At 39.4% G+C, this 25,049-nt stretch overlaps 1 protein-coding gene and 1 pseudogene across 1 annotated transcript in view; one reads left to right on the top strand and one right to left on the bottom strand.

The window, feature by feature from the left end:
• Positions 1–23,961, bottom strand: part of CAD1 (cinnamyl-alcohol dehydrogenase) — an 84,591-nt gene extending 60,630 nt beyond the window's left edge. Inside the window, exons 1-2 of the mRNA XM_088892787.1 lie at positions 23,661–23,961; positions 23,429–23,521 (exon numbers count right to left, since the gene is read on the bottom strand). Coding sequence (XP_088748913.1) covers positions 23,429–23,514 — 86 coding nt within the window. The 5' untranslated portion in view covers positions 23,515–23,521; positions 23,661–23,961. The remainder of the gene's footprint in view (positions 1–23,428; positions 23,522–23,660) is intronic.
• On the top strand, positions 6,010–8,154 carry LOC148789935 (NADH dehydrogenase [ubiquinone] flavoprotein 1, mitochondrial pseudogene; annotated as a pseudogene).
• Positions 23,962–25,049: the final 1,088 nt, after the last annotated feature.

Genomic DNA, 25,049 nt, shown 5'->3' on the forward strand with positions numbered 1-25,049 from the left:
TCCCATTACTGAATGCTTGAAAAAGGGGAAATTTCAATGGGGAGAAGAACAAGAGCAAAGTTTTGCTCTCATAAAAGAAAAGTTATGTACTGCTCCTGTTCTTGCCTTGCTAGATTTTAATAAGTTATTTGAAGTTGAATGTGACGCCAGTGGAGTTGGCATAGGGGCTGTATTGTCCCAAGAGAAAAGACCCATTGCTTTCTTTAGTGAAAAATTATGTGAAGCCAGGAGAAAGTGGTCTACTTATAACAAGGAGTTTTATGCTGTGGTTAGAGCCCTGAAAATATGGGAACACTATTTGATTGCAAAAGAATTTGTTCTCTACACTGACCATCAAGCCCTAAAATATCTTAGTGGGCAAAAGCAATTAAGAAGTGATTTACATGCCAGATGGTCTGCTTTCCTAGACAAGTTCCCATATAAAATTGTGTATAAGACAGGACAGCAAAATAAAGTGGCTGATGCACTTAGCAGGCGTGTAGCTCTCATCAAAAACTGGGGTTATGATGGAGGCCCATCACAAGGCCCATCTCATCCCTAGGGGCGGCAGCTCCTAGGATAAGGATAAGTTAACTAAGATCCAAGAATTCAAGATAAGCAAGGGATCCAAGAATCCAGGATTAGCAAGACTCTTCCAAGATTAGCAAGATAATGCAAGACTCTTCCAAGATAGAACAAGACTCTTCCAAGATTATCAAGAAAGACTCCAAGAAGCATCAAGATTAGCAAGATAATCCAAGATCCATGCACCTAGGGAGATCGGACGGAGGAGATCAAACCAAGGAGAGTTCGATCCTATCAAATTAGATGTTTAGATCTATCCTAGTTATTATTTCCTAGTTCTTTTACAATTTCCAAATGTATTATAAATACTGTTATTTTCCCAAAGTTATTCATCAATTCATACTTCAGATTTTCAGAATTTCTTCAAGTTCTCTTCTTCTTATTTTCGCCACCTTTTTCTCTCTCCTAGAGAAATCGGTGTTTTCGCTAGGTGCTAGCGAACGCCCGGTGCTTGCATAGCCAGCTCCGGTTCTCATTGCTTCCACGCTACGTCAGGTTATAACCAAGGTTCAAAGTATTGGAAACGTCAAGTGTATCGGAAAGTCCATTTTAAGAGACATATCAAGATATGCCTTGGATACACATGTGTATCAGAGAAAAATTAAGATACGCATGGAAACACTAATAAATACTTCAATAAATCATAAAAATACAACAATAACACTAAATATTAGACCTCAAAGAGGTATATATACATTAAATTAATATATCTTAGTGGTTTTATGAAGAAATACATTGTAGTTAGTTATAATTTCATTAAAGCACCTATGCTTAACTATAATTTATAAATTATAATTCTCAAGTTTTATGGGATGGGAAAAACCCAACTCTCCTATCCAACCATAAAACATGCATTGGCACAATTTCTAAGTGAAAAAATAATTAATAATTATTATTTAATTTTTATTTTGAAAATTATAAAAAACAAATAAACATTGTACAATATATTCAAAAAATAGTTATTAAAGAAGGAATTTCAATTGATTTATGGATATGATAGATCATCCATAGAATTATAATATATTCAATCATTGTGATCAAATGATAAAATATAATTAATTATTATTTATTTTTAATTCTAAAAATGTAAAAATAAAAAAAAATAATTATTAAAAAAGAAATTTCAATTGCTCTATGAATATGATAGATCATCAATAGAATTATAATATATTCAATCATTGTGATCAAATGATAAAATATAATTAATTCTAAAAATATAAAAAATAAAAAATAAATAAAGAATAAATTTCAATTAATCTATGGATAAGATAGATAAATCCATAGATCCATCTATTCATAACACAAAAAAATTGTGATTTTGAATGTAAGAAATGTAGATCAACATAGATTTAAGCACTCAAGAAAAAAAAGAAATCACAAGATATTATAAAAAATTGAAAAAACTTAACTATTTTTGCCATATTTTTCAAAATTTGAAAAATCTTCAAAAAAATAACAATTCACGCTTGTTTTGTTGCAAATTTTTGCATATTTAGCACTCTAGGAATGAGGTTTAGAGTTCTAGAGCTATTTGGGGTGAAAGAAGGCTTATTTCAGGGGAAAGAGGCTTGTTTCCACCCTTTATTTTTTTTTTCAGTTTTTGGTCGTATCTTTTTCATAGTGTATTGGTCGAAATGCCCGATACACCCCCTAATACGGCCCAATACAATACGATACGACACAGGTCTAATACGGTGGAAAAAAGATCATACCGCCAATTTTCCACCATATCTTGTATCGAACCTTTAAAGATACGATACGATACGTCCGAAACAGGGCGTATCGTATCGTATCGAAATATGAAACCTTGGTTATAACACTTATACCCTTTCTAGGTCCAGGAATAGCCAAGGAAGATACACTTAGTGGATCATGCATCTAACTCTATATGGCATAAGATTGATTGGATGTGGTGTTTTCCAAAGCTAACCTATCTGTGAGATAAGGCATCTGCTGCTCTATTGGATGTTCCTGCCTTATACTCGATCACATAATCAAATCCCATGAGCTTTTAGGCCCATTTGAGTTGAGCCTCTATATGGACTTATTGTTCAAGCAAGTGTTTCAAACTTTCTTGATCTATACAGATAATGAACTTACGACCCATTAGGTAGGCTCTCCATTTCTGGACTGCAAGAACAATTGTCATTAACTCCCTTTCATATGTGGATTTACATAAGGATTGTCCACTAAGGGCCTTGATGAAATATGTTACTGGCTGGCTCGCTTGCAATAAGAACAGCACCTAGACCACTCCCAAAAGCATCACATTCAATAATAAAGGTTTTAAAGAAGTCTGGTAAGGCAAGTGTTGGTGGACTGGAGAGAGATTGCTTTAGGAGATTGAATGCGGCTTGGGCCGTATTAGTCCAGACAAAGGAATCCTTGCACAAGAGTTGGGTTAATGGGCCTACCATCTGTCCATACCCTTTTATGAACTAGAAGGGGGAGTGCAAACAACTGTGACAAATACTCCCCCTGAGAACGATGCTCCCCCTGAGATGAACCATAAAAAGGAGTGGAATCAACAAAAGTGACATCCATTGAGACATAACAAGTTCCACTACTAGGATCAAACAGCAATAACCCTTCTGTGTGGAGGCATAACCAAGAAAAATGCACTTATGGACCTTTGGTTCAAATTTATGTTTCTAGGTACTAAAAATGTGTATATAACAGGTACATCCAAAGACAAAGGGGAAGAAAAAAGGTCCTTATCTAGATAAAGAAGATTAAAATGAGACTTAAAGCCCAAAACTCTATATGGCATACGATTGATTAGGTATATTGCAATGAGAACAGCATCCCCCCAGAACTTTGTAGGAACATGTGAGGCAAACAAAATGCTTCTTGCAACTTCAACTATGTAATGATTCTTCCTCTCAGCTACTCCATTTGGTTCCGGAGTACGAACACGAACTTTGGTGGATGACCCCAAAGTCAGTGAGATAAGAGGTTAGGTTTCTCTCAAATGATTATTTTGCATTATCATACCTAAATATCTTGATTCTTGTATCAAACTAGATAAGAACAAATTCATGAAATTGTCTTACAAGCTTGGGAACTTCATCACGAGATCTCATAAAAAATAACCAAGTATACCGACAAAAATCGTCAATGAACAAGATAAAGTATCAATAACCACCCATAGAAGGCAAGTGGTATGGCCCCCACACATCAGAGTGCACAATATTAAAGGGAAAAATAGGACCTCTTATTACTTCAAGGATAAGTGCTTCTACAATGTTTTGATAACTCACATGACTCGCAAAGAAGACTAGACAAGTTAATTCCCTTAAACAACTTTGGGAATAAATGGCTCAAAGCAGAAAAGGGTAAATGACCCAAACGAAAATGACATAACATGACATGACTAAAAGATTATGTAGAAGTAGACCCAAAAGCAACTCTTTTAGGTTGTCCTTGGCTTTGTCCAGGAGTATCTAGCAGATATATTCCATTTGCCTCATGGCCACTCCCAATCACTTTTTGAGACTTCAAGTCCTGAAGAAAACACAATAAGGGAAGGTTACACTATAGTTTAAGGATTTAGTTAGGCTATTTACTGACATCAAATTATATGCAGTTTAGGGACATGAAGGACAGAAGTAAGGGAAAGGGAGTATGTGGCATTGATGACTCCCTTGCCAGAGTTAGGAGCAAGAGAGCTATTGGCTAGGGTAATCTTATCACGGCCAGAAAGTAAGTCATAAGAGCTAAACATAGTAGAAATGTTGGTCATATGATCAAAAGCACATGAATCAATAATCCAAGGGATCCTATGATTACCTAAGATGGCTGCATGGTTGGCAGTAGTACATACCTGAATGAGCAAATGCAGACGTAGTTGGATTGCCTGAAGAGTTGGAGGAGGTGGTTGCACTCTCAAGGTGGCTAATCATCCTATCATATTTCTCATACTCTACCTTCATAACATCTAAACTTCTCACTAGCAGCTTTCTCATCGGTGGCACTCCTATCATTAGCTGACACTATGGCTGCATTGGCACTCCCAGTCTTCCCATTTTCGACCTACTTTTGAAAACGGGGTGGAAGAAGGTCTGGATGTAGCTTCCAACATTTATACTTTGTATATCTTGGTTTCTTACAATATTCACATATAACCTCCTTCTTCCCTGTACCACCTATAGTCATCTTATGTTTCAACCCCATATTAGCAAAATGGTCAACTGGAATAGTCCCTTGAACCTGAACCATCCTCCTACTCTCCTCACTGCTCACCATGGAATAAGCCTGAGACAAAGATAGATTGTCTTTAGCTACGATATTATGTCTGATAATATCAATATCTGGATTCAACTCTGTCAGAAATTCAAAAACCCTATTCCTCTCAACTAGTTTTCTATATGTCTCTGCATCATTTGTACTTTCCCAGACAACTGTTTCCATGAGATTTATCTCTTGCCACAAGGATTTCAGCATTGAGAAGTAGACTGCTAAAGGTTTCTCCCCCTACCTTAGATTGTTCACATCACTTCTTAACTTATAAGCCCTAGCCACATTCAATTTTTGTGAATAGGTTTCAGCAACACTATCCCATATTTCCTTAACATAATTCATCCACAAATAGTGCTGACTAATTTGCGGTTGCATCAAATTCACGATCTGATCTGCTGTAAAGAGACATTTGTTCTTTGATTCTCCTAGCATCAAATTCACGATCTAATTTGCGGTTGCATCAAATTCACCATCTATGCATTGGGCGATGCTGCTGCTTGGCCTGTGCAGGGACATATCAGTGCGCGGTGTGCGCCCATCCACTATGCCTGGAGCCACTGGTTTGGAAGTGCTTATTCATTGGCAGGGCCTACCTGATTTTGAAGATTCTTGGGAGCCTTTTGACTTGCTTCGAGACCAATTTCCTCATTTTAACCTTGAGGACAAGGTTAGACTTCGGGTGGCGGGTAATGATAGGCCCCCAATTAACCTTACGTATGCTAGGAAAAGGGAAAGGGCAGCAATCGGTTAAGGGGGGAAATAATTGAACACATGGGGCTTACCAGCTGGGCATTTATAGAGGAAGTCAGAAGGGAATAAGAAGAGTCTTGGGGCATTTATAGCTATGTCAGTTATGAATAAGAAGAGTGTTGGGCATTTATAACTAGGCCAGCTGGGCATTTATGGGGGGGGGGGGGGGGGGGGGGGGGGGGGGGGGGAAGTCTATTATGCTGTCAGAAGAATATAAGAAGGGTCTTTGGGGGATGGGGAAGGAGGGCTTTGGTTGAGTGCAGAATACTGTGAGTGATTGGGAGAGCCGGTGGTCTCTCGAAGAACCGACCAACTGTTACTGTTAATGTTTTCCTCTGAATGAATACCAGTTTCTTTGTTGATATTCGAGTTGTGTGAGTTCTGCTGTGAGTCTGAGAATTGTGTGTAAAGTTTCTGGGACATAACAGTGGTATCAAAGCTCGTCTTTCCTCGGCCATGGTGACAGTTAAGGAAGTGGCATCGCAGGTGGAGGGTTTCGAAGAACGCTTGACTTCTCTGCATTCTGAATTTCGTGTGGAGATGGATGGCTTACGCAATGAGATTCAGCAACTCAATCCAGAAAAGGTAGCAGCTGGACTTTCGAAGATCTCGTCTCTTGAAAGCTCGGTACAATCTCTAGAAGGAGGCGTTCAAGATCTGGTGAGACGTTTTGATCTGTTGCTTCAGCAACAGGCCTATTCAGCTCCTTTGTCCACGACTGACATTGCTCCTCCTTTAGTCGCATCGAGTCGTGCGGCTGACAAAGGGAAGAGTGCGGCATTTCCAACGTCTTCCTCGATGCCGGTACCGGAACATACTCCTGATTCACTTCCTCGGAAGTTGGAGCTACCTATTTTTGATGGGGAAAATCCAGATGGCTGGCTTTTTCGTGTGGAGCGCTATTTTGAGATTAATGGATTGCTTCCGGCAAAGCGTCTGCGTGCTGCAGTTGTCTGTTTAGAGGGTGATGCATTGGCGTAGTATTACTAGGAAGATGGTCGGCGACCTTTTCGTGGTTGGACAGAATTCAAAGAGCTCCTCCTTGAACATTTTCGATCGACTCAGGAGGGTAATTTACAGGAGCAGCTCTTCTCGTTACATCAGTCTTCTACTGTTAAGGGATATCATCGCCAATTTGAGGTGCTCTCCGCTCCCTTACGTGACCTGCCAGAATCAGTCCTTGAAGCAGCATTTGTTAATGGGTTGCACGACCCTTTCCTGAACGGTGCCATGAAGCGGGGTGACTGGTATAGAACCAAAGACTTGGTACCTAAGGGCTCTGATTGGATTGTCAATGAAATGAAGAAATCTGGTCTTTGAGGCCGTGGTGGAGCTGGTTTTCCACCTGAAGTGGTCTTTCATGCCAAAAGTATCTGATGGCCGTCCTTCTTATCTTGTTGTCAATGCTGATGAGAGTGAGCCAGGAACATGTAAGGACAGAGAAATTATGCGCCATGACCCACATAAACTACTAGAGGGTTGCCTAATTGTAGGGGTTGGTATGCGGGCCACTGCTGCTTATATCTACATAAGGGGAGAGTATGTAAATGAGCGGAAAAACCTTGAGAAAGCAAGGAGGGAAGCTTATCAAGCTGGACTTTTGGGAAAAAATGCATGTGGATCTGGATATGATTTTGATGTTCATATCCACTATGGAGCTGATGCTTACATTTGTTGAGAAGAGACGGCGTTGTTGGAAAGCCTTGAAGGAAAACAAGGAAAACCAAGGTTGAAGCCTCCTTTTCCAGCTAATGCAGGGCTATATGGATGTCCAACAACTGTTACAAATGTTGAAACTGTGGCTGTTTCCCCCACCATTTTAAGGTGTGGTCCTGAATGGTTTGCTAGTTTTGGCAGGAAGAACAATTCTGGGACAAAGCTATTCTGTGTCTCCCACCACGTGAATAAGCCTTGTGCAGTTGAAGGGGAGATGAGTATTTCATTGAAGGACCTGATAGAGAGGCACTGTGGAGGAGTTAGAGGTGGATGGGATAATTTGCTTACAGTGATACCAGGGGGTTCTTCTGTTCCACTGATTCCAAAGCACATATGTGATGATGTGTTGATGGATTATGATGCACTCAAGGCTGTCCAAACGGGTTTAGGGACAGTTGCTGTAATTGTGATGGACAAGTCAACTGATATTGTGGATGCAATTGCTAGGCTCTCTTACTTCTATAACCATGAAAGTTGTGGGCAGTGCATCTGTGCATTGGGCGATGCTACTGCTTGGCCTGTGCAGGGACATATCAGTGCGCGGTGTGCGCCCATCCACTATGCCTGGAGTCACTGGTTTGGAAGTGCTTATTCATTGGCAGGACCTACCTGATTTTGAAGATTCTTGGGAGCCTTTTGACTTGCTTCGAGACCAATTTCCTCATTTTAACCTTGAGGACAAGGTTAGACTTCGGGTGGCGGGTAATGATAGGCCCCCAATTAACCTTACGTATGCTAGGAAAAGGGAAAGGGCAGCAATCGGTTAAGGGGGGAAATAATTGAACACATGGGGCTTGCCAGCTGGGCATTTATAGAGGAAGTCAGAAGGGAATAAGAAGAGTCTTGAGGCATTTATAGCTATGTCAGTTATGAATAAGAAGAGTGTTGGGCATTTATAACTAGGCCAGCTGGGCATTTATGGGGGGGGGGGGGAAGTCAGTTATGCTGTCAGAAGAATATAAGAAGGGTCTTTGGGGGATGGGGAAGGAGGGCTTTGGTTGAGTGCAAAATACTGTGAGTGATTGGGAGAGACGGCGGTCTCTCGAAGAACCGACCAACTGTTACTGTTAATGTTTTCCTCTGAATGAATACCAGTTTCTTTGTTGATATTTGACTTGTGTGAATTCTGCTGTGAGTCTGAGAATTGTGTGTAAAGTTTCTGGGACATAACATCGCCCAGAGGAGCTTTGTGATCTCATTCAGTTTGGATCAATCTACCGCTACAGTTTCCTTTTTTGGACACTCGGCTGAAAGGTACTTCTCTTTCATTTCTGATTTGAAATCTGGTATTTTTTTTGAAAGCCAGCACTGTTATTTTATTGTTTAATGGCTTCTAAAAGAATGGATATCCTTCCTATCAAGTTTAATGGGTTGAACTATGCTTTGTGGAAGTTCAACTTTCAATTTCATGTTGAGGCAAAGGGACTTTGAGGATATTTAGATGGAACTACATCTAAACCTAATGATTCAGACATTAAGGCCCTAAACTAATGGAAGATTGATATTTGATAATGCAAAAATTGCATCATGAATCTTTAGATCTGTTGAGGTTAGCATTGCCATCTCTATGAGAGGGTACCGAACTGCATATAAGATGTATCGGCACCTTGAGAAAGTTTATCAGCAATCGAATCTCTCTAGACAATACCAATAGAAGTTGACAAATTTTATTATCATCAAGGAGAGAAAAAAATTCAAGAATACTATGTTGGGTTCATTAACCTTTGGACTGAGTACAAACTAGTACACATGGGTGAAAATCCTTCAAATTTTTGTGTGAAGTTTATGAAAGCATGTTTTGATATAAGAAAAATTATGCATTTCTTAATGCATCATCTCAGACCTGAATTTGAAGATGTTAGGTCTAATATTCTTAGCCGAAGGGCACTTCCAAATCTTGATACTATCCTTGGGAAGCTTTTCAGAAGAGATTGGTTACACAGACTACAACTGATGGAAGGACCCCAATATAGATGTTTTTCTTGCGACAAAGCCTAAGGGGAAGAAGGATTTTTCCTGAATTCAGTGCTATGAATACAAAGAATTTGGACATGTCATCTCACATTACAAGAAGAAGAACATATACTCACTGCAAGCAAAAGGGACATCATTATAGAATGCCCCACTTGACCTCCAAAAGGGGGTGGATCTAATCAGAAGAAAGGGTTCTATAAGGCTTATCAGACCTCTGTAGAGAATTCAGATGCCTCATCCACTAATGCTCCATTGGCCTCACAGAGTGACACCTCCAGTGGTATGTTAGAAGAGAAGATTCAGTAGCCTATGTCCTCGGCAATCTCTTCCACCTTCTCTACTATCGATCTGTCTGGTAGGTCTCCTACCTACTATCCTTCATCAAATCATCTTTGAATCATTGATTTAGGTGCCTCTAATCACATGATAGGGGCCTCCTTTGGTTAGTTCCCAAAAACCCACTTTCCTAATATACATATTGTTACTGCAAATGGTGAAAAGTTAGATATTCTTGGTTGTGATGATTTTACACTTATCCACTTCTAAGTCTTCTCACTTCCACCTACCCAAGACCTATTTGTTCATAAATTAACTACTAATTGATTTCTTTTGACAAACTTGTGGAAAATGGTAATACTATCTCATTTTCTTCTGATGATTGTTTGATACAAGATCAGCAAACTAGGGAGGTGAAGGAGAAGGGGCTTAGACTGGGTCGGCTGTTTGCTCTAGAGTTCGAGAAGAAGAAATCTCCTTCGGCATCCACTTCGTGTTTACTTTCTACTACTACTAGCTTTAAATCTTTAAATTGTAATAATGCCTAGCACTTGTGGCATGGACATCTTGGTCACCCTTTTTCTAAGAAAATTAATTATTTATTTACTTCAAGTAGTTTACCAACTTCAATTGTTTCTCTTAAGAATATTAAATAAAGATTGCATTACTTGTTGTGTATGCAAGAGCTATATTATACCTTTCCCTTCTCATTCTAAGCATGCAACAGTCCCATTTCATTTAATACAAAGTGATGTGTGGTCGTCTCCAATTATTTCTAGATTGGGATACAAGTACTTTGTGACTTTCATTGATGATTGCACTCGTTTTACTTGGATTTATTTCATTCACAAAAAATCCGAAGTATACTCTACATTCAAACTATTTCAGGAACAAGTTGCTGTTAGACAGTTTTGTATGCCCTTAGCTTCAATCAGAATGATGTACATTATGAGTTTATTGTAAATGAATAAAAGTACATATTTGATTCATGTTCCCTTGGTATGTTTTTGTGTAATACCCTTAAACTGGACACTTAATGAGACTCGTGTTAGTTTAGAATGTTCACAGCCAGTGGGTCGGTCTGGGGAGACCTATCCTGATAAGGCTGACACTGTTGTGCCACCAAGTCGGTTGGGCTGGCCTGTCTCAGCTGCCAAGGTGAGACCCTAGGCACATACAGTGTAGGATTAATTGAATCTTTGAACTGTACCAGATTTCCAGTATTGCCCTGGACCTTGGAGATTAATGGGCAAAACTGGAAAGTTACACCCGACCCCTAGACTCGATTATGATACTGCACTAGGTGTCGGATTGGGCTGTCTTTGATGTACCAATCAGTGAGATCCTTAGCAGGGGTCAAAACCTGGGTATGTTGGGACAGTCCGAGAATTCATCTGAGTGGGTGATCATAGTGACAGGATCAGCCCCTTTGTCAGACAAAGGTAATGATCGGGGATGCACTCTCATTGATGGAAACCAAGACTGCCGGCAGCCGATTTCAATCGTTGAGATTTGTTTTGCAAAGTATATTTTATATGAGATATAAAAGTATATATATTATGGTTTCTAAAATGTATGCAAAAGGTTTTAATTCCCGGGATCCATATAAGCAAAGAATGCAACACTGTTCCTTGCAGCTGAGGGAGAGGTCCTCTCTTGTCGGGCAATGTTTGATCATTATGGGCTGAGAGGTCAAGTGTAAGACCATTGAGGGTAATACCTGATGAGCTAATCTTGCATTTGCCCACAGTCCCTGGGTGTTACAAGGTGGCTTGGCCCAGGGACCACTTAGGGTAAGTATTGGGCCCATAGAGCCCATGTGATGGGTTTCAGGGGGTGCATTGTCCATAGCAGTGTATTCGGCCAGGCCTTGTAACAAAGGCTGGGCCGAACCCATGTGGCTGATGTGTAGATCAATGTTTGGGTCCCACGCCATACAAGGAAGCCCAACTAGGCAGCAGTTTGGAAGGCTAAGTGAGCACACAACCTTAATGGGCCTAAAGCCCATTTCGAACTGGGCTGATTTGATTAGTTTAAATGAGGGGCGGATCTGGGATTAAATCAGTTGATAGTATTGGGCCTTGACCCTATCCACTCAGAGAGTCCAAGATCTAAATAAGATTTAGATCTAGGAGCCTCCTAATAGGATTAGGAGAGGGCTGATCTAATCTACAAATAAGATAAGGGTTCTCCCTTATCACTTAAAAGGACTTCTAATCCAAATATGATTTGGATCAGCAACTCCTAATGGGATTAGGAGCTGATCCCTTTAAGCCTATAAAAGGAGGAGGGGGCAGCAGCCTTTAGACACACAGCACAAGAGAGAAAAGCTCTCTAGTCTTCAGAGCTGAAATCACAGAAGAAAGATTTCTGCAATCTCTGCAAAACTCTTTCCTGCCGCCTCCTTCCTGCCGCTGCCAGACCTCCAGTTCGATCTCCAACTTTGTGGGAGAGATCAAGATTCGATCTTGATATCAGCCCTTTGTGAAAGGACTGATTGGAAGCAGTGCTCACGTGCCATCCAGCCATTCTTACGAAGGATCAGGTTCTTGGAGAACGCTACTGATTCTGCTCCATCCTGCACTGCGCCATCTTCAGTGGGAGCAGTCTTTGGATCCTTCCTTGGGCGTGAACACCTCCATTGAGAGATAATATTTCTCTGTATCAGGTATACCTCTCTCCTACTTCTTTTGGTTTAGATCTGGTTCAGTTCATGGTTCAAGATTGGTCCTTGAAAATATGATTTTCTAAATAGGGAATGCGATTCCCAGTTGAAGGGAGAGAAAAATTTTTGAAATTCGCCCCCTTCATTCCGGAAGATTTGGGCGTCCATACGATGGATCTCTCATCCCTTCAGTTGCTACTCAGTTTAAAGCTAAGATATGTATCCTACGATCAGATTCAGGGGGAGAGTACTTTGATGAGGTTTTTCCAGCTTACTTGAAACAATAAGGTATCCAATACCAAAAATCTTTTCTCGATACTCCAAAACAAAATGGAATAGCAAAAAGAAAGAATAGACACATTTTGAGTGTAGTCAAAACTCTCTTGGAAGATTTCCCATGTACCCTCCTGGTTTTGGGTGGAGGCGGCCAACATTGTTGTTTATCTCATAAACCTTCTTCCGTCATCAGTCCTAGATAACTCCTCTCCTTTCCAGTCTCTTTTTCACCATCCTTCAAACTTCTCCATGCTTTGGGTATTCGATTGTTTGTTTTGTTCACCTTCCGCCCCATGAATGCACTAAGCTAACTGCTCAAGCAGCTTTGTGTGCTTTTATGGGCTATAGTCACAAGAGCTTCCTTTTCTATGATCCTACGGCCCATTACATTTGGATTTCTCGCTGTTAGAATGCTCGAGTCAGGGGTATTTTGGTCATTCTGGATTATCTGCTTGAGAGTGAAAGGTCTATTGTATCTGAGTTCAAGTTATGTGTCCCATCTTCTATGAGGGACAAAATGGTCTTTCCTGTAACTCTATGTTTTTGAATAAATACAAGTGGGTCAGCTAGGGGAGAGAGATTTTGACTCTCTTCTAGTCTGGCTGAACCTTTCTTTCTTCTTCTTCTTCTTTCTCTTTTCTTTCTTCTTCTCTACTTCAACCTAGAATCTGCTAGATTTTACTAACATGGTATCAGAGCTGTAAGGTCGTATCCTCATTTCTTTCTTGCTGCTGTTCTCCTTCTGGGTTTGCCACCAACTTTCACAGTCATCTTCTTCCTTTTCGACTGACTTGAGTGGAGGTTCGATAAGGAGCTGAAAAGGAGCTGTCGTTTTGTGGGCCTGGAGGTGAGGATGCCTCCGGTCATTGCTGTGGTGGTCGTTGGAGTGGTATACTTCAGTATCGAAGAGGGCTGAATGTGGACAGGTATGAACACTACTGTTGTTTGTCCAAGGGACTGTGAATGTTTCTTTTTTGTTTCAAAAGTTGGTTGTGGTGGTGGTGCTCAGTGTGACTGATATGCATCTCAGTCGTGTTCCTCTGCATTTCTCTTCGTATGTATGTTGAAAGAAAAGTTGTCGACTGCTGAAGTTCACAACAGCAGTAGATTGGTGGTGGTTGTGTCGTGGTGATTGGTGTATCTATGTTTCAAAATATTTAAAAGTGATCTCCTATACCTTGTGTGTAATCAGTTCTGCAGTGTGCAGCCCAAGTGTTTGATGTGAGGACTGAGTGATTTCAGTCTTAGTGTGTTGATGGTGAATGGTTCTGCAGTGTGCAGCCCAGGTGTTTGATGTGAAGACTGAGTGATTTCAGCCTTAGTGTGTGGTGTGTAATGTGTATTTAAAGAAGCTGGAATTGGTGGTGTTATAAGTGAGATAAGTCTTGTGAAAGAGTGTGAGGTTGTGTTGTATATTTGAAGGAGAAATAATTAAGATGGCTTCATTTGAAAATGGGAATGATAACAAAATAGGTGTCATGCTTTCTCCAGACTATCTAAGTGTTCAAATTACATCCATCAAGTTGAATGGTGAGAATTATGTACCATGGGCAAAATCTATGGAGGTGTTCTTGAAGGCCAAGAGGAAGGTAAAACATGTAAGAGAGGAGAAACCTCCCTCTGATTCCCCTGGGTTCAGTGACTGGGAACAAGTAGATGCACAGATAATGACATGGCTCTGGAACAGCATGGAACCAAAGATTAGTGTGAACTTCATGTTCCTAGATACAGCTAAGGAAATCTGGGATCATGCTAAGATGTTGTACTCTGGACAAGACAATACAACTAGGGTGTATCAGTTGTACCAAGAGTATTTCAATTTGAAGCAAGGGAGTCAAAGCTTAGAAGAGTACTATGCAAGTTTGAGGAACATTCGTAATGAGCTTAATGTGTATCATCCTCTAACATCAGATGTTCAGATCCAACAACAGCAACGTGAGCAGCTTGATGTGACAAGGTTTCTTGTGGGGTTGAAGGCTGAGTATGAGCCTGTCAGAGCACAAATATTGGGAGGATCTGCTCTTCCCTCACTTGAAGAAGTTTTTGCTCATCTTAAGAGGACATCCATTGAGTCGGTAGAACATTCTTCTCTCTCTGACAGATCTGGTTTGGTAGTGACTAAAGGGGGTGGTCGTGGAAATAGAAGTGGTGGTGTCAGGAATGGACTCCCAAGCAACCGTGGTGGTCACATGTTTAGCAGGGCTAGTGGTCGGACTGGAGGTCGAAACTCAGGGGGAGGTCGGGGAAGAGGAAGGAGTTATACTCAGAGAAAGTGTACACGTTGTGGTTTAGAGGGGCACACAATTAATTTCTGCTATGATTTGCGTGGTACACACAACACTTGGGCTAACCATGCTAGGACTAAGGGTAGTGACACAATTACTGAAAGTCAGCAAACTGACCCAATCCCCTCCACATCTACTTGTGCTTCTGAGAAGGAAATGGTGAGTGTACCACGTGCAGTATATGAGCAGTTCATTCAAACATCTCAGCAGAACACCGTTACACTTGCCCATTCAGGTATGACTTGCTTAGCTTCCAAAGACTCACACTGGATCATTGACTCCGGGGCCTCAGACCATATGTCTGGGGCTCATGATGTATTTTCTTCCCTTTCCCACTCCTCCACACCTCAAACAGTTACACTTGCTAATGGTTCTACATCTCCTATCTGTGGTGTTGGTGATGTTAATCTCTCCTCCTTGCCTTTATCATCTGTTTTATATGTTCCTAAGTTTCCTTTTAACCTTATGTCTGTCAGCAGATTAACCAAGTCTCTTAATTGTTCTGTAACCTTCTACCCTTCTTCTTGTGTGTTTCAGGATCTCAAGACGGGGAGGAAGATTGGTGGAGGGCATGAAGCAGGTGGATTATATTACCTTGATGGTGGTGGTCCTCCAGTAGCTTTTCAGTCATCTCTTACTCCTCTTCAGTGGCACTGCAGACTTGGTCATCCTTCTCTCAAGGCCTTGAAATTACTGGTTCCTTCCTTGAGTCATCTCTCATCATTAGATTGTGAGTCATGTCAATTGGGTAAACATCATAGAGTCTCATTTAGTCCAAGAGTTGATAGTCGTGTCTCAAGTCCTTTCTCTTTAGTTCATTCCGATGTATGGGGTCCAATTAAAGTTGTGTCATACAATGGGTATAAGTATTTTGTAATCTTTGTTGATGACTTTTCAAGGATGACATGAATTTATCTTATGAAAGATCGTAGTGAGTTGTTCCCTATTTTTCAAAAATTTTATGCTGAAATACGCACTCAATTTGGTGTTCATATTAAAATTCTTCACTCCGATAATGCCAAAGAATACAACTCCTCACCATTTCAGCAATACCTAGAACATCATGGGATCATTCATCAAACTTCTTGTGTCTACACCCCACAACAGAATGGTGTAGCTGAATGAAAAAATCGACATCTTCTTGAAACTGCTCGATCCTTGATGATTAATATGAATGTCCCAAAACATTTTTGGAGTGATGTTGTTCTTACATCCTGTTTTCTGATCAATCGGATGCCCATGTCAATCCTTGGAAATCAATCCCCTTTCTCCGTGTTGTTTCCCACTTTATCTCCATTTCCTCTTACCCCAAGAATCTTTGGTTGTGTTTGTTTTGTTCAACACTTGGGGCCTGGGTTAGACAAGCTAAATGCTCGAGCTACTAAGTGTATCTTTCTAGGCTACTCAAGGACTCAGAAAGGGTATAAGTGTTATAACCCAAAATCCTATAAATCGTTTGTGTGCTCTGATGTCACCTTCCTTGAGTCAGTTCCGTTCTTCTCAGATGCTGGGGTCTCTTCCTCTCCCTCTGTGGTTCCCCTTCCTGTACCTGTTGTGGACATCCTTCCAGTAGCTCCTGTTTCTACTGCAGATGCACATCCTATGCCTGTTACTACTGAGAAGCCGCCAATCACTCAAGTGTATACCCGCAGAAGTGCATCGGGCCCTCCTCCACTTCAGCCCCTGTCGACAAATCCTGCTACTGCTCCTCCTTCAAATCCTGATCTTCCTATTGCTCTACGAAAAGGTAAACGTACTTGTACTTCTCACCCCATTTCACACTATGTTTCTACTGCTCACCTTTCTGCTTCTCATTGCAAATTTATATCATTACTCTCATCTGTTCCCATTCCCAAGACTGTCTAGGAAGCTCTTGCCTCCCCAGAGTGGCGGCAAGCCATGGAAGAAGAACTCTCTGCTCTACAACATAATCACACATGGGAACTCACCGCTCTTCCTTCCGGAAAGCACACAGTTGGGTGTAAATGGGTCTACACAGTGAAGTATCTTCCTGATGGCAGTGTGGAGCGATTGAAAGCGAGGTTGGTGGCCAAGGGTTATTCTCAGATGTATGGTGTGGACTATATGGAGACATTTTCTCCTGTGGCTAAGATTGGTTCAGTTCGGGTGCTGATTTCATTAGCTGCTATGTATGATTGGCCTCTTGTACAACTTGACATCAAAAATGCCTTCCTGCATGGTGATCTAGTTGAGGAGGTGTATATGGAGCAACCACCAGGGTTTGTTGCTCAGGGGGAGTCTGGCAAAGTGTGTAGGCTCAAAAAGGCAATTTATGGACTGAAACAATCTCCACGTGCTTGGTTTGGCAGGTTCAGTGAAGTGATGAAAGCCTTTGGGATGAAACAATGTCAGGTTGATCATTCTATGTTCAGCTATAACTCAAAGGATGGGAAAATCTTGCTAGTCGTGTACGTGGATGATATTGTCATAACTAGGAGTGATAGCAATGGAATCAACAGGTTGAAGAAATTCTTACAGGATCACTTCAATACGAAAGATTTGGGGAAGCTGAAATATTTCCTAGGAATAGAGGTTGCGAGGTCAAAACATGGGATCAACCTATGTCAGAGAAAATATATTCTTGATCTACTTGAAGAAACAGGGTTGTTAGGTGCTAAACCAGCAGAGACTCCTATGGAACTCAATGCCAAACTGAGTGTTGATGCGGGTGAAGAGTTTGATGATCCTGGAAGATACAGAAGGTTGGTGGGCAAATTGAATTACCTGACCATTACCCGACCAGATATATCATTTGTTGTGAGTGTGGTGAGCCAGTTTATGCAACATCCTCGGGTTCCTCACTGGGAAGCTGTTCTGAGAATTTTTAGGTACCTAAAAGGTGCTCCAGGTCGTGGTTTGTTATACCAAAGTGGAGGAACTCTTGAGATAGTAGGGTACACAGATGCTGACTGGGCTGGTTCTATATCAGACAGGAGATCAACTACAGGGTATTGTACCTTCCTTGGTGGCAATCTTGTAACTTGGAAGAGCAAGAAACAAACAGTGGTGGCAAGAAGTAGTGCAGAAGCAGAGTACAGGGCTATGGCCCATACCACATGTGAGCTAGTATGGCTGAAGAACTTGCTTCAAGAGATGGGATTCTCAATTGACAAACCCATGAAATTATACTGTGATAACCAAGTTGCTGTTCACATCTCTTCCAATCCCGTCTTTCATGAGAGAACTAAGCATATCGAGGTTGATTGTCACTTTGTAAGAGATAAAGTAATAAGTGGGGTGATAACCACATCTCATGTGAGCTCAGGAAATCAGTGGGCAGATCTCCTCACAAAGGGATTGTCTCGGGGAAGAATAGATTACATTTGTAACATGCTGGGACTATATGATATATACTCTCCAGCTTGAGGGGGAGTGTTAGAATGCTCGAGTCAGGGGTATTTTGGTCATTCTGGATTATCTGCTTGAGAGCGAAAGGTCTATTGTATCTGAGTTTAAGTTATGTGTCCCATCTTCTATGAGGGACAAAATGGTTTTTCCTGTAACTCTATGTTTTTGAATAAATACAAGTGGGTCAGCTAGGGGAGAGAGATTTTGACTCTCTTCTAGTCTGGCCGAACCTTTCTTTCTTCTTCTTCTTCTTCTTCTTTCTCTTTTCTTTCTTCTTCTCTACTTCAACCTAGAATTTGCTAGAGTTTACTAACACTCGCAATGTTATATTTCTTGAAAATGTATCTTTCTTTGAGCATATTGTTAAATTACCCACTCCCTCTACTTACACAGTTTTGACTCTACAAATTCTTTAAGAGTTCCTACATCACCTTTGTAGCAATTTCAAACCTACTTCAAGAAGGAACGGCCTACATCAGCTCCTATGCCTCTTTCCTTTCCACCACCAACTACTAGTTTTATCACTCCATCCATTCTTGTAAGTTCTTTTGTCCCCATATCTGAACCTACTTCTCCCAGTGCACCCACATTGTATCGTTCTTCTAGAGTTTCTCGACCTCCTAACCACTATCGTTTCTCTCCAAATCATAGCTCTTTTTTTCTATTTTTTTGTCCACCACAGATATCCCTAAGTCTTACCAGCAAGTTGTAGCAATCCCTCATTGGAAGGATTCCATGGACTCTAAAATCCAAGCTCTCCTTGAGAATGACACCTAGGAAGTAGTTAAAGCACCTGCTAAAGCTTTTATTATTGGTAGCCGCTGGTTTATTCAGTGAAGTTAAAGTCAGATGGGAGTCTAGATAGATACAAGGCTAGACTCGTTGCTCAAGGCTATAGATAGGAGTATAGGGTAGATTATGAGGATACCCTTGCTCTAGTGGAAAAGATGACTACTGTTCAAATTCTGTTAGCCATCGCTATAGCTAAACAATGGAAGATCCATCACATGGATGTGAAGAATGCATTTCTACATGGAAAGTTGAAGGAAACTGTGTACATGAAGCCTCCTCCTGGATATTGTACTAATCCCCATCTTGTATGACACCTCAAGGAATCCCTATATGGTCTCAAACAAGCACCTAGGGCCTAGTTTGAGAGATTCCGCTTTGTTATCATTAATGCCTAGCTTTATCCAGAGCTCCTCGATCACTCTCTTTTTACTTTGCATCAGAACCAAGGAGTGGTCATACTTCTTCTCTATGTTGATGATATCATCATTACAAGAAGTGATGCAAAAGAACCTGTTGCTTTGAAAAGACTTCTCAGTGAATCCTTCAAGATGGAGGACTTAGGTCCCTTGACTTACTTTTTGGGATTAGAGGTTAGTCATAACTCTATAGTCAATCTTGTCAAAATGGCTAACCTAACTGATTCCAAGACAATTGATACTCCCTTAGAGGTTACTTTGAAACTCAGTAAGGAAGATAGTTCCCCCCCTGAAGATCCTACTTTTATCGCCAATTGGTAGGCTGTCTAATCTAACTTACTATGACTCGGCTAGGTATATCTTATCCAGTTCAGGTTGTAAGTCAGTTTGTATCCTCTCCACACCAACCACATATGTTTGCAGTCTATTGGATTATTAGATATGTATGGGGGACTTTATCTCATGGCTTATTCTTCTCTTCATCATTCGCTATTTGTCATACTGCCTATGCTGATGCTGATTAGGTCGGTTGCCCAGACACACGGAGATCTACTACGGGTTGGTGTGTTTTCTTGGGTGACTCACTCTTTTCTTGGAAGTGCAAGAAACAATCTACTGTATCTCTTCCACTGAAGCTAAGTATAGAACCATGTCCTTAGTGTGTAGTGAAATCATCTGGTTCAAGGCTCTCCTACATGATCTTCTACATGAGCATCCACCTTCAGTTCCTCTCTTTGTAGACAATATTAGTGCCATTAAGATTGCATCAAATCCTGTTTTTCATGAGCACACAAAGGACATATAAGTTGATTGCCATTTCATTCGCAATCTCCTTCTTGCGGGCATCTTCTCCCTTCCACACGTGTCCTCTAGCCTTCAACTTGCAAACTTGTTGTTGACAAAAGCAATGAATAGGGCCCGATACAATTTTCTTATGGACAAACTGATGCTCATTCCTAGGCATTAGCTTGAGGGGGAGTGTAGAGATAAAGAAAGCTAAGAGGGCTATAATTGTAATTTTATATTTTGTTGTACATTAGATTTCTCTTATTCTTTTGTACACTATCTCTTGAATATTAAGGACAGATTTGTCCTTTCACTAATAATAATATAAATACCTTTCCTAGGGTGTTGACTGTCACTTTTGATACACCCATAAATCTGTTGTCTTCTCTGTTTTATAGATTCACGATCTGACTCTGGCAAATGATGCCCCAGAAAACGAAAAGAGTAAGAGTTTCAGTTTTTGTTTTTTTTTGGGGGGGGGGGGGGAGCAGAGGATGGTAAAATCAACTACACTGATCAAGAATCTAGATAAATCCAAATTCTAGTTTGTAACTAAATATGTTATGTAATGTAATGGTCATAGTTGTCAAGGTGTCACCTAGGCGACAAAAATGACAAGGCGATCGCCTTTTATAATATCATTTATATTGCTGTATCATATTAATATATGTGTTAATACATTTTATTACATGCTATTTGTATCAATTTTACTTTGTTTTAATGTTTTACTATTGAAATTTAAAAGATCAAAGGGTTTTGAGGAGAGAAAAAGAAAGAAAGAAAGAGGAAAAAAGAATAGAATTATAAAATGTTCTTTTTTATATTCTCTCTCTAATTAAATAAAACAGAAACTCCATCCTTGTTTTTTCTATTTTACTTTCCATGTTGAATATTTGTCATATAAAGTTAATAACCTTCTTTAGCTGCTAAATGATATGAAATTGCTCTATTAAATACTTATTATAGTAGTATTATTTTTGAAAATAATGAAATTAATATATGTGAAATATTTTTATCTTTTAGATGTGATGATTTACCACATTTTTAGAGGAAATTTGATGTTCTTAATAAAGAGAATTGCTAATTTTTCAATTAATATACATGCTGAATAGTATATAAAACTAGGGAACTAACCAAAAGTTCATTTTTTTATATCATAAAATTTTTATCGCCTAGACAACTAGGCACTCTACTGTCACCCAAAATCGACTAGGCACCGGTTTTTCCATGGGAACCGATGAAGAAAGTTGAAAGGGGATCTCTCAAAATCTCACCAATCTCACTCTTTTGGGAGGGGTCGAGCTGTTAGCATTGCAAGAGATGAGGAGGCCTATGTAGTTAGAGAACACGGTCCATATTTCCTGGAGAATTTGGTCTTTCTAAGAAGTAGCCTTGCATAAATACTTTGTTGGTAGCGATCCTCAGGTCCAGCTCTTAGATTAAGAGCTACCGTCCATTTCATATTTGGATATGAAAGGCGGGGATTGTTATAAGTTCATAGAAAAAATTAGTGTCTCATATTTACAATGTGAAAATAGAAAATTGAGGAGATATCAATACATAACCATAAACAATTTAGCGACCAACTGCAGTAAAATCCTCTCAGTATTGCTTTCTATGGTATTCAAGTAATCCACCCCAGAAATCAATCAGATGGAAAATCATAGCAGTGCTTTTTTTAAGGAAACAATAATTATCATTCTGAATTGGAAAAATGCTTGTGGAAAACACAAGGACATATTTGATAGTTTAGAGAACAATGATGCAGGCAGCAAAAGGATCCCCTAATACCATAACTGAGGATTTAGTTCAGAATGTGAGCTTAAGGAGAGGTCTAGCCATAGACGAGGATGCTTTTAGAGAGAACAACATGTATTCCAATCCCTTGGTTGTCAGGGTTCTGAATGTTTCATATTAGATACTTTTATTTTTCAGTTGTTACTGAGTCACCTGGTCTCCTGTTTAATAGGTTTTTAGTTTTCTGGGCTGATCTGGAAAGATGGGGAGTATTTATTAGTTGCAGTTTAGATTGTTGATCCACTGTTTCTCTTCAGAGAAGAGAAGTATAGAAGACCCATGAAGACAAGGATCAAAGTATAGAAGACCCATGAAGACAAGTCATGTGAATGTGGAGTTAGAAAATTTTCTTGGGGTCTCTTTTTATAACATGGAAGGTGAAGGAAAGGACATGACATCAAAATTGGAAAAAAGGGAAGTCAGAAATGTGGCTTACAATGCTAACTATGACTTGAGAAATAAGGCTTCAACTGCACCGATCAAAATAAAAGAGCAAACAGAGCTAAACATATCCAATATCATATGCAATTTGCTCTGAGGATGGAGAGATTATTGCATCTGAACAAATATTCTTGCTTCTACGACCCTTTTTCTCCCATATGAATGAACCATCTGAGCACAAGCTGAGGGAAGTTGACATATAACTAATGATAGCAACTGTTCTTCCTCAAGCAAAGGAAAATATTCATCTTTGGTTCGTCCCAAAAAAAAAAAAGTTGCTATGGCACACCAAAATGCATATATGTCCGATTCCTGCAGAAATAAATTGAAAACCTTGCTTTTATGTATCAAGGTTTTTTACCCTTTTTTACTGTATCAAGCTTTTGTGATCCTTTTTGTCCCGTAGGAATGAACCATCTGAGAACAAACTGAGGGGAAGTTGACATATAACTAATTGCATGAGGTTTACAACCCAGTTATGCATGATACACACCAAATGCATATATGTTCAATCCTTGCAGAAATACTAAAGCGGGGTTTTCAATTAATAAATTTTGGCAGAAAGCTAAGAAATACCACAAGTACTCCACTTTATAGAAGGACATATATGAAATACTGCCTAATGCATATGAAAGCAGGCTGGCAATGGCATGCATACGCCACAACTACTATGCAAATATCAATTAGTTTTAAAAAGAGAAGAAATGATACAAAGATTAGTGAATTTTCAACCTTTAGGTTTTATGCACCATAATGTAGTGAGATAGGAAAGTAAGTTAAAGAGATCATGAGGAACAGAACACACTGATATTTATGAGATACACATTTTAGGAAGTAGAACATGAATGTTAAGCAATAAAGATATACAGCAATCTTTTTCATTGAATCGACAAATAGCATGTAATAACATCAATCCCTATGGCATGATTTGAACATGCAAAACTCAATCTCATCACTGTTTCATCAGAAATTCATCTTTTAACATAAAATTCCAAATTACCCCATGATCAGAAGAATAAGAAATACCAAGCTCAATTAGAGAGAAAAATCTCAAAAACCAGATGCACCAAGTCATGTGCTACCTGCGGCTGAACTTGAAGGGAGAAAGAATTCCAGACTCATCTCTTGCAGCCCATGCGAGACAGTCCTCCACACCTTTCGCTCTCATTGTTAACCTGCGGGTTCCATCGCCAGGAAACAAAAAAGAAACAACGCAGGAGTTGGCATAAATACACATGTAATTCAAGGAATAGCACCATTAAAATGAAGTTTTCAAAGAAAAACTGGCTAACTGCAACAAGGGAGATAAGAGACCTTAGATTCTCAATCTTGAAACGAAACTCCCAACTAGGGAAGACGTCCACACAGTTTTCACTCACAGCTCGGGGCCACTATTAGGCCCTCACCGAGAGACATAAAAAAAGCAGAGAGAGAGAGAGAGATTTCTGAGATGATGGGTGGTATGACGTCAACTGGAACTCCAATGAATAGAGAGAGGGGAGACATCAGACATATCTCTGCGTGGCAGGAAAGTGCAATTCAGGTTGGTGTGAGGAGTGAGGAGCAAATCCAAATGGATTCGACTATGATGCCGTGCCGGAATCCGTACTTGGCCGGGTCGACTCCGGAGCACACGTATATTTCAGTAAGGGAACAACAGAACTGTGTTATCCGAATTTGAATTTGAATCCACCGGATTCTCTAGCCCTGATTCAATTCTATTCGGATCATTTTATTGAATATGTGACAAGGGTCCGATTGAAATCGATATATGCAATATATCTCAGACTAATCCAATTTCCGAACGGGTCCTGTTTTGCGATCCGATCCAATTCGAAAATCCCGATAAAGGAGGATGAAAATCTGACCAGGGATATCCGCATCAGATCATGATTTGGTCAATTTACACCCCCTACGAGAACTTTAGTCAAAATATAATCTTGGAGTCTGATTGGACCTTCAACAGTGGCATTTGATAAATCTGAAGTCTAATGTCTAAAAAGTCAAAGTTATTATTTGGGTCTAAAATCTTAAAAGAACTAGAAAGGATTTTTTATTTTTTAAAACCTCTGAAAAGATAAGATCATTTGAGTTGATTCTCCAACATTTGAAACTGTAAAGTTTCCTATTTTACCCTTAGAAATAGACTTTTTGATAATTTATTATAAATAATATAAAGAATATTAAATAAAATAGTATTCTATTAATAAATAAATATTATGATTTTTTGAAATAAATGATTATTTATTAGTTGATTATTAATAATATTTATTTATTATTATTAACTAATAACAAATAAAAATATTTTAATTATTATTAATAAAGATATTATCAAATATTCTTATTCTTATATAAATATTATTATTTATTTAAATAAATAAATGATATTTACTAATTAATAATATTTTTTTGTAACAACATTGATATTTATTATTATTATTATTATTATTATTATTATTATTATTATTATTATTATTATTATTATTATTATTATTATTATTATTATTATTATCATCATTATTATTATTAAATAGATGACAGTAATGAGGGTATTAAAATCATTTTCTATTGTCTAAAATGTGTCTCATTTTGGTAAGACTTGAAACCATGCCTTATCAGTTACCAAAAAACAGAAAAGAAACCATGTCTTACCATTTTTATTCAGACTAGTAGAGGACCCGTGCGATGCACGGGAAAATCCAA

This window comes from Nelumbo nucifera, chromosome 8 (genome assembly GCF_055504915.1).
Source record: "Nelumbo nucifera cultivar China Antique chromosome 8, China Antique-T2T, whole genome shotgun sequence".
NCBI lineage: Eukaryota > Viridiplantae > Streptophyta > Magnoliopsida > Proteales > Nelumbonaceae > Nelumbo > Nelumbo nucifera.